This window comes from Drosophila grimshawi, unplaced genomic scaffold (assembly GCF_018153295.1).
Source record: "Drosophila grimshawi isolate 15287-2541.00 unplaced genomic scaffold, ASM1815329v1 contig_1148, whole genome shotgun sequence".
In the NCBI taxonomy this organism is placed as follows: domain Eukaryota; kingdom Metazoa; phylum Arthropoda; class Insecta; order Diptera; family Drosophilidae; genus Drosophila; species Drosophila grimshawi.
In genome coordinates, this window is record NW_025062646.1 from 153,907 (window position 1) to 164,431 (window position 10,525).

Genomic DNA, 10,525 nt, shown 5'->3' on the forward strand with positions numbered 1-10,525 from the left:
TTTGCCTGCTGGCCGTCTATAGAAATCAAACGCGGCTTTCTGTATCAGACAGAAAGACTTTACTGAGACGGTGATTTAAAATACATTCTAAAATATTGTAAATCTTAGTTTCGTGTTTGGAATTTAATGCAGTATCGGTATACACTATATTTATCTTTTTGACAACTCGTCAACTTAGTTCAGCGGATTTTGCATACTTCGATCAACCCAGTATACATAAACTACATTTTTATTTAAAGAAATATTTATTTTTTCAAAAATTATTCAATTTTATAATAAATAAATAAATAATACTTTTGCAGATAGTAAAAACATATGTAAATTGTCACGATTTATGACATTTACATTTTAGGTACTTTCTTCATCGAGGTATTGGATGGAGTTCATTATAAACTCATAAACCTCATTTATTTGTTTTTGTAATTGATCTGAAAATCGAATATAAGAAAATTAAATTTTCACCATAAATGTGTAATTCAGCAGTCGTACCTTGATCAGTCTGCACAATTTTGCTGCTCATTACGTCCTCCTCCATGGGCATGCTATCGTGAAACATATTCTTTAGCTTCGGTAACACCAGAAGCAAACAAATTATTCCGATAAATTTAACTATTTTTTTAAATATTAATAGCTTTAAAATTAATTTTCCAATTGTTAGGAGACTTATTTTGGATTTCAGCTTATCCAAAAACGAATCGTGCGTATGATATGGTGTTGGATAAGATGGTCTATAAAAAACTGGTGGTTGTGAGTTATATGGCAATGGTGGAGGACCGTATACAGGAGCCGGTGGCGACGTAGCTGGCGGTAAATAGCTATTATCTGGTGGTAAATAGCTATTATCTGGTGGTGGGTTGTATTGATAGCCTCCTCCATTAGCATCTAATTGAATATAAAAGCAATATAGATTAGAAATACGAATCAGACAAATCGCAGAAGCAGCCCTACGACGATAATATACACTTTCTATAGCAAAACAACCGATTTTCCCAAGTGACAACTAAAACATGTAATAGAAAGTACCACAATTTTGACCTATTGAAATTTATAAATATTCTTGCCGCAGTGAGTGGGCGTGGCTCGACTCATGAGAAATGTCACCAATCTACTTTTTAAATTTGATGAGTCTTAAATTAAATTAGGCCACTGTATTATGGGAGATAATGGCTTTCGCTAAATATGGAACAAAAAATAACGTAGCTGGTAAATTTACGAATTGCACATAATCAATATACTTTTCAACCTTCTAACTCCACATAAGCAAGGTCATCATCAACAAAACACACTTATTCTACACACATATGTAAGTACATTACTTATACTTATGTATATATAAAGTCAAATTACTTGAAACTGGCAACCTCAAATTATTCCTTCAAAAAAGGACTCGCCCATTTTCACATAAGTTTTACTCCAATCATGACAAACAAAACCCTTCCCCAACTTCAAAAATTGTATATTTTATCCAATTCCTTAATATACTAAAAATACATAATTATAAAATATACATTTAAAATAAGCTAATAATCAGATTTATAATAATTTTTAAAATTCAGGGATCTTAGCGATCCAGAAGACGCAAAATTAATGACAGTGTTTCTCTTTCTGCACGGAAAACACAATGATATTAATTATTTTTATTATTATCATAAGTATGGAAACTAAACACCTCTTGATAAAGTATCACTGTTTCCAGCCTTTAATCTGCTTCAATCATTTCTAATATCAATTGAAGGTATCCATTTAGTGATGAATGCATTTTCGAGCCAGAACTTTTCTGGCATTAAACGTTTGTGAAGAAAACAATAATCCACAGTGTATTAAAGTAATTTAACAATTTCAGATATTGGAGTTCCTATATGAAATAAAATATCGTTTGTCACAAAATATATTTTAAATTGTTTTTTAATGAGTTTTTTTTAAGAACACTTTTTAAAGTATATCAATACTTTTGACAACTGCACTTTTTATTTTTGTAAACTATTTTGAAATTCTTAAGACTTTAAGCCAGAATATCCACATTCAGATTCACGCACCATAATCAATACTATTATGTGAATTTTGCAATGCGTTCACATATGTATCCGTCGGTAAAGATAGGTCCGGTGAACAGGTGCACACTGCAATGTACCCATACACGAAAACGGTTAACAAATGTATTTTCATTTTTCTACGGAGCTCTATCATTTGTTTGAGACTGTTACCGAAACTGAAATGAACGGTGTGTATGCCAAGTGGTATGTTTTAAGCCTCGAATGTAAGAGATAAGGGTCGACCATGCATACATTAGTAATTATAACCGATTTTTCTCGTTTTCTTTTACAAATCCATACATTGTTGCCCGTTTTCGAATTCACTTACGTATGCATAAGAGTGTTGCAGACTTGCGACGTGATTTTCTGTTTCTTTCGTACGTGCAACAGGCGATTCAAGCTCTTTTTGGATTTGCTGCAAATAACTTAACTTTCACTATCCAATTTGTAGAATTTTTATTTTATTTATTTTATAGTCAAATTAATTAACCTTAATGAGTGTCGGAAATGCTTTCATATACATACAGTGCCAAATTTAAGTTGGTATAAATTAACGGATTTTGCTAATATCTTCTATACCAATATGGCTTACTTATTAATATACTATTAATACATATGAATATCAATATTAACATTTACTTTCTATATATTTTGCATTTCTGATGAAATTTCCTTGAGTTTTTAGATTATGTTTTAACCCCGCTTGTTAGCCTCAGAACTGATATTTATATTTGAATTATTAGTTTAGGTTTTGACCTCATTTGTTATTCTCAGAACTAATATTTATATGCACGAAAGCCACTTTCATGGATTACATTTAAAAAATAAGTAGCATTACAATCAACTAATCACTTTATTGGCATCTTCGCATTAGTAAATGTAACTTTTCAAAACTATATACGTATGTGTATATGTTTTAAACAGAACAGGTGACAAAAAAACTTTCTTGCCGGTTGGTGGATTGAAAGGATTTAAGAAATTTAAGCTCAGTTTGGTATCAAAGAGAACTTCAAGATCTTGAATTCTAAGTATTCTTTGCGAAGCAACATTATCAACAAACAATTATGATGCAACTGGTTGGCCAATCATCAGTGTTGAACAGAATTTATCTACAAAATGAGACTAGTATAGAAAAGAGGATTGCTGTACTATAAAATAAGTTTCACATCATTATAAATGAATAGAGTAAATAGTAAAGGTACAAGGTGCAGAAGTAACGTGAACAGTTTTCAAGGTTATAAAACTAAGTAACACTTATTAAATCCGGTATTGTAAATTAAAAGATATTAAAGACAAAAACGAGAAAGGAACTCCTTGGAAATTTGTGCTAACTAATTCGTACACTTTACTGAATTCTGTGCACTCAGTCTGCATTTTCATGAAAAATTAATTTATTAAAATATGTCGATGTTCCCAAAAAATAAAAAGGTAGGAACGGTTACCTTAGGCACACCAAAATTTATATTCATTGTAGATTAGAGCTTCTCTGATACCGAAGGTATCATAGTATATTGGTTTTATCCGTCCGTCCGTCTGTGTCCGAAATCCTAAGAGACTCTTTGCCCGAGTCAGACAAACTGCTACGTACACTAGGTGGCTATGAAATGATAAGATCACCAATTCCCAAATTTGGTAGGAATATTACAGAACAGATAACCAATAAGCCGATTTTATGGCCACGCCCACCCCAGCGCCCAAGGTTGCCACGTCGATAAGTCTGCGTATCTCACAATTTTAAAAATAAAGAAAGTCTCCAAACTGGTAACCTTCTTCAAAGATCGGCATATACATATAACTTCCAAGATTTATAAGCTAGAGTCACCAAATCTTAAAAGTATCTTACTTGTAAAATTTGAAATGGCGCAGTTCGGCTCCCCGAATCGATACACCTGTTAGTGTAAATCGATAAAACCATACATCTCACAGAATTTTGAAACTAGTCACCAAATTTAAAAAGTATATTGCTAGTAACACCCTCCAAAAATTCTCAAATGCCTATATCTTCCCCAATTTTAAAGGTACATATACCAAACTTGGAAGGAAGACTACAAGGAAGCTTTCCTAATAGTTTTCAGCCACGCCCATTCCCCTCAAATGCACTAAAGCCTATATCTACCGTAATTTTAAAGGCACTCTTGGATGGTAGATTACTAAGAATCTCCTTCAAAGATCAGTATTTCTTGGCTACACCAACCCTGTTGTGTGGCACCATTTATGAGATGATATTCCTTATGGTATCAGATTATTTCGACGTGGGTTACTCACGACTGCAAAGTTCTCATTTGTTGTAATTATTATTATTATATTTTTGTACGTTTTTAACAAATTTCACTTATAGTTTTTCAATTTCACAGCATCGAACTAATTTTATACAATGAAAATTTTTGTTTGCAACAAATAATTTATGTGATACTCCCTACTCAACACTGATGGACCCAAATAAATTGGAAAATTTTAGACTTATTTAATGGGTCAAAGGTATCTGCATCAATTCAGTTAATTACAAAATTAAAATTTTCATTCTATGACACAAAGTGTATCGAATGAATTATAATTGTAATATGCCTTTCCGTATCTTATTTAACCATATACAATGGAAAGAATATCTAAATGTCGAAACTATAATAACAAATATTCGTAAGGAAAAGGTCATCGGTATATTTGAATATACCCACAAGTGCTTTTATAGCCGTTGTGATGTCTTCTACATAGAAAACTTGTCGAAATATATCGACATTGAAAGTTAGGTACAACTGAATCAATCTCAAATGAAAGACAAATGTTATTCAGTTTTCTAACATACCTGAATACTATTTAAACTCCGCTCCAATACCAAAATTATTTGGCCTCTTTATTAAAAGTACGCAAATTCTAAGTGGCTTGGTAGGCGATGAATATCTTTATGAAAATTTCCTGCAGTTGACATAAAATGTTTTTGATTCATTACCTCAAAAACTTCAATCTTGTGCAACATTCAGCACAATCAAATGATCTGTAAAATCGACAACATCCTATATTTAATCGGATTTAGTCGTGTAATATTTCACGGAACCAGAGTTTCAAGCTTAAATCGTAGCAGATCATCATTACAGTCGATCCTTATGTATGTGAATGTGAATATGTTCAAGCAGGGAACTTATGTTTTAAATTTCTATACATACAGATGGAGGAACAGACTAGTTCGACTCGGATGAATTGGCGATGCTTCCTTCTGCCTTTTACATACATTTGAACAATTTCATTCTACCCGTTTTAATAATTTTTAATGGGTTTAGGGTATAACATCGGCTATTTTAGGCATACTGAAGATACCATACCCTTGGAGACATCTGACACCCCAATTTTATTATGACTTTCAAATACCGACGGAAATAAAATAAATGTTTCCGATATTCATCATTTAGTTGTTCAACTGCAAATGCTCAATGATCTAGTATTTCCATAAAAAGCATACCATAAAAAGCAAGGTACCTACACAAAACTGAATACCGAACCTCTACCGGAGTCTGTACCAGAATTTTTATACTTTTTGTACTAGAATCGGAATTGGAATCTCAATTCGTTTCGGTTTGACACCCTGCCCGTAATAATGATTGTACGTAATCGTTCTGGGCATTTTGCTAAAATAACCATTTCCTGTCGATTTGATGACCATTTTTCGCTGTAAAAAGTGTTTTGTTTGAAGAGAGAATACGTTCACATTTGTATGAAATTTAAATTTTCCAAACTTATGGGTAATACACAGACAATCGCACAGTCGACTTTTTATCTCCATTTGTGAACAACAAAAAATACAATATTTGAATACTTTTCGAACGAGCCATAAGATTATAATTATCGATTTACTAGTCGTCTTATTTTAGGCACAAATTTAATCTGCATTGGAATATGTTCTCAAAATGGTCCACTGGCGCCGATCACCATACATTTTGTCACAGGCTCTGACACCACTCTATCTCGTAAATAATTCGAATTAAAAATGTCTTGGTATGTACATTATAGAGCGCTCTGCGGATAGTGTTATCATTCGCCACAAAATAAGGTATGCTAAATTATGCGACATGAATCAGGCCGTACCCACCTTTTTGTAGAGGAGACCAAACTTTGTAAATTGATAGCCGCATGGACCCCTATCTCCTGCTTACGCCCTTACATAATATAGTTGTCAATATCCGGCTTGTCCGATATCGTACATTAAATTTTGAATTAACATCTGAAATGTTTTTTCAGAAACTAAGCATGCGAATCACTTGAAACGATTAAGCATCGAGTGCGTGTTTAGCAATCGACTGTAGATGATGGTGGCAGAATTCTAGCATCGCCAATCATATTTATCGCTTGAGGATTGCCACTGGACAGATTGAGGGGACAACCGAGTGCTTTAATGAAGCACCCAAAGTCAACGACGCGTCCCTTGTACTGAAAGGGTAATTTGGGGCAGAGCTCAAATGCGTAATTGATGGGAGGCATATCACAGCCCTTCGTACAAGAGACATCAATGAAATTCATCAGATCGCAGACCTCTATATCATCACAATCATTGCGATTCAGCACGGACAATATATTATCGATTAGCTCCAGAGTAAAGGGCATGCGGAATCCGCGCAAAGTTGACCGCACTTGGTTCTCCGGCAGGAACGGTTTGTTGGTGGGATTGATGTGGTGGAAATGCTCCATCAGCTCATCTCTACCATTCCATAGCGAACGCTTGATCTCCAAATGAGCGCAGGCACGCACCTTATCTCTGGCGCAAGCATTTGGAGGAGCCTGCTCCCCAGAGAAATGACGGCAAAGTGATATTATCTCATGATCACTGATCGTATTGCCCATGATGGCAATCAAAGCACTCTTAAGGCTCTCGAAGGAAACAAACACGGTGCACTTCTCCATCTTTCGCTCCAGATCAGTGCAGTCAGGGACACAGGAAGCGACAAATTGTGACATGTGTGTCTCTAGAGATTTACGCACCTTTTCCAAAATCTTTTCAATATCACAGTGCGGAAACTGTTCCGGATGATGCTCCATATACATCAAAGTGAACTCATCAGCCGAAGCCAAATAAAAGATAAAGTCTCTGATGACCATGGTACCACCAATGAAGAAATTGCAGGGCTTATAATATTGTGGCTGCTTGCAGGTGAACGTCTCCTGGCCGGGAATAAGGACGCGACCCCGCTTCATGAAGACACCGCCAAGGAATCCTGAATTGCGCACCGCTATCTCCTGCACCTGCATCGTATCATCGCTGAGGTAATAGCTAATCACAAAGATCCGCTCGCAGTTTTCCCGTATTGTGGACAACATTTTGGCCCCAAAACGCAGCACATAGCGATCGAGTTTTATGAATTTCCTGAAATCGGTTTTAGGACGTTTGGCCACAATGGACACACAATTACCGGCGGAGTCCTCGAAACTGCCCCAGCCATTGAACGGTGGCAGCACTCGGCTCGACTTGTCATACGGCTTGCAAACATCCGATCTCGTTGGCACCGCAATCGGCGTAAAGTCTTCTATCCCATAGTGATCGCGATAGTATTGCTTTGTAAATGGATCCATGTCGGTGATGACCACAGCACGGCCATACACATTGATCACGGTGCCGATCTGCAAATCCCGTTGGCCGTAATACAATATCTCCTTGTTACCCATATTCAAAGGATCGACGCAGTAGCGCACATTCCGCGCTGTTCCCAACACATTAAGCAAGGTTTTCGGAGTTTGTTGACCGGGCATCAACATTCCATCAAATTCCTGTAGAACAGGCAAATGGTCAACGGGTGATCAGAAATCAAAATCGATAAATATATATGGTGAAATATACGGCCAGGGTCAGGCGAAGTCATTCAAGTAACCGTTTAAGATTTTTTATACCCTGATAATGGTTTTTTGCGAAAGTATGTAACAAGCAGAAGGAAGCATCTCCGACCCCATAAAGTATATATATTCTTGATCAGGCTCAACAACCGAGTCGATAGAGCCATATCCGTCTGTCCGTCCACCCGTCTGTTTGAACACGCAGATCTCAGAGACTATAAGAGCTAGATACTTCTAATTTGGAATATATGTAGGTTCTCGTATACCAGGCGCAGATCAATTTTGCTTTATTTTTATCGATAACTCCTTCTCTATTATCGATATATTTAAATTTCCGATTGCAATAAATGCTACAATTTTAAAGGCAGAATATTTTAATTTATACAGAATACACATATGCATATTATTGATCAACTTCCTAATTTTCATAAAGATCGGTTAAGAAACACCCTAGTTATATTCCAAAATATATCCTCATACTGATCAAAATGCCTTTGTGTATATTCTGCAGAGCCCCATTACCCTGCTACGATTGCGTATACGTATATATGTATATGTATGTATGTATTTATGTATATGCACGTGTTTGTTGCCAGTCATCTAGAATCAGTTCGGGCTTGTGAATCAAAACATGCGCTTCTCGTTTTTTTTACTTCAGTGGATGAGCTTGCTTTAAGAAATGAGTGCAATAGCAGCCCTGCCCACATTTGAGCGCAAAACTTATTATAGGGAAATTTTCCAATAGTTTTAGAATATATTTACCAGCTGGGTTCAGGGTAAATCGTTGTCGAGCTCACTCGACTACAGCACTTTTAATTGTTTTACTTACGCGTTGCAAGCGTCCCCGTTTGAGGAAAACAGTGGGGCCATCGCGTCCTGAGTTCGTTATGTGAGCCTCCTTCACCTCGATAGTATCATCGGCCAGATAATAGCACACCTCAAGTTTGCGCACATCGCCCATGTCGGTGCGATCATCCCAATATGCCTGAAACTTCAGTATCTGTCGATCATACTTGAGGAACTGGGCAAATGGATGTCGTTTCTCGGGTGGATTGCTGGGTCGGGATTGACCACGTTTGCTCACCCCCGCGGCAGGATCACTGAGGGAATTACAAAGTGAATTATGAGGAAATGTACTTCGCTCCCTCTCTCTCTTTTCCTCTCTTTCCCTCTCTTTTTTATCGCTTACATGGCAGCCATCACAGGATCTGGGACCACAATGCCGCGCTTGTTGAGAAAATCGCGTGTGAAGCGATCACAGTCGACAAAGTGATAGTTGCGATCGTAAATCTGCACAGTGCGATCAACATTGAGGTCAATGATCGATATGAATTCGTTCTCGCATGGCGGTGGCTTGGGGACACGCTGACGATGTAGAATACACCCCTGTACAATGCCAGAGTTCTCAACCTTGGGCTCGTATATCTCAAGAGTGCCATCCTCCATATAGTAGTAAACCTTAAAATGTCGAACCATATACGGTGCATGATAGTTCTCCTGCAGCGTCTGCTTTAAATAGGCGCGAAAAAACAGCACCTTCTTGTCGTAGGCTAGCCAGGGCGGTAGACGTGGGCCCGTTCGAGGTGGATATAATGCGTGTGCATTCGCCGGCGGACAGGCAATGTCGATGACAACGCCGGCTGGATCCTCGGGCATCGCCACATGGCGATCACTTAACATCGGTATGCCACGAAAATTGAGCAACGTTTGCGATTTCGGGTAGTAGGCTTTATTGACCTATTAAGAGGTGTACAGCATATATGCAACCACATATTTTATATCAGACCAATCAGTACTCACTTCGCGAAAGAGCGTCCCCGGGAGGAGGGGCATACCTGGTATGCGCAACATCTTGATTAAATTATTCTTTTCTCGGCTCCAATAACTTTTTAAGATATGTGTACAAAAATTATTGATTGTGTAATAAGTATTGAGTCTTTTAACAGATTGCTTCCAAAATATTTGAATTCACACGCCTACTATATACCCAAGGGTATTCTCAGCTTTTTGTAAGTTGGGACCCGACTTTCATAAAGCGTATCTATGACTTTCATACTAGCTCAAGAGAAAGGTACCGGACACAAGTATTAAAATAAATATGAAATAATTGTTGTGAACGAAATTGGGAATTAGTTTTTGTGTCTCGAATGGAACAAACAAAATAAGCCGAATTAATGGAATATATATATATTTCAGTATATAATAAGAATGCATATGCAATATCTAAAGCATGCACAACAAAACATTTTACTTTGAAGTGTCTTGCATGTGGTTGTCTAAATTACATATCGTAAGTCGAAAACCTTTCGAATCAGCTGATTCGGGTCTTTTTTTAGGAGTTAGTTGAGTTTTTAGTTTTATTATTGCGAAATTTTTTAAAGAGCAACAGACTTATAATTTACATTCAAGTTTAAAACAAATTGCAATTCAACGTTTCTTAAATATTTTTAATGTTATTTTCTTTGTTTGGACGAGGTTTAATTTATCACAAAACAATTTTTTCCTATTATTTACCGCAGATTTTTTATTTACCTTGACGAATGTTAATGTTTTTTCTTAGTAATTATTTACCGCAGACAACGAGTGTTTTGCTTGGTGTTTGTTGGCAGCAATATCCTCCAAATTTTAAATTATATTTTAGTGTTTCACTTTTGAATTTGGCAACCATTTCGTTTCGC

The 10,525-nt window shown here is 36.5% G+C and overlaps 2 protein-coding genes across 3 annotated transcripts; both read right to left on the bottom strand.

The window, feature by feature from the left end:
* Positions 1–302: 302 nt before the first annotated feature.
* On the bottom strand, positions 303–6,175 carry LOC116806043. The gene is made up of 3 exons (XM_032741829.1): positions 6,115–6,175; positions 490–882; positions 303–428 (listed from the first exon to the last, which is right to left on the bottom strand). The coding sequence occupies exons 1-3, from the start codon at positions 6,155–6,157 to the stop codon at positions 349–351; spliced, it is 516 nt and encodes a 171-aa protein (XP_032597720.1). The 5' UTR covers positions 6,158–6,175; the 3' UTR covers positions 303–348.
* LOC6570028 (EF-hand domain-containing family member C2) lies at positions 5,735–9,738 on the bottom strand. 2 transcript variants are annotated; one of them, XR_004365506.2, is made up of 5 exons: positions 9,648–9,738; positions 9,037–9,584; positions 8,677–8,947; positions 6,115–7,784; positions 5,735–6,041 (listed from the first exon to the last, which is right to left on the bottom strand). XR_004365506.2 is itself a non-coding variant. In XM_001996160.3 (4 exons), exons 1-4 carry the CDS (start codon positions 9,696–9,698, stop codon positions 6,312–6,314), a joined length of 2,343 nt encoding a protein of 780 aa, XP_001996196.1. In that variant the 5' UTR covers positions 9,699–9,738; the 3' UTR covers positions 5,735–6,311. The 2 variants fall into 2 exon arrangements, 1 of the variants encoding a protein (XP_001996196.1); XM_001996160.3 differs by having other exon boundaries at positions 5,735–7,784.
* Positions 9,739–10,525: the final 787 nt, after the last annotated feature.

Bases quoted from the DNA above. Each gene is read 5' to 3' on its own strand.
- LOC6570028 (XM_001996160.3), bottom strand. From the start codon at position 9,698: ATGTTGCGCATACCAGGTATGCCCCTCCTCCCGGGGACGCTCTTTCGC. The intron at 9,585-9,647 runs GTGAGTACTGAT...ACCTCTTAATAG, and splicing joins CGGGGACGCTCTTTCGCGAA to GTCAATAAAGCCTACTACCC. The intron at 7,785-8,676 runs GTAAGTAAAACA...CCTGTTCTACAG, and splicing joins AACGGGGACGCTTGCAACGC to GAATTTGATGGAATGTTGAT.
- LOC116806043 (XM_032741829.1), bottom strand. From the start codon at position 6,157: ATGCGGCTATCAATTTACAAAGTTTGGTCTCCTCTACAAAAAG. The intron at 883-6,114 runs GTGGGTACGGCC...ATATTCAATTAG, and splicing joins TTGGTCTCCTCTACAAAAAG to ATGCTAATGGAGGAGGCTAT. The intron at 429-489 runs GTACGACTGCTG...TTCGATTTTCAG, and splicing joins AATTGTGCAGACTGATCAAG to ATCAATTACAAAAACAAATA.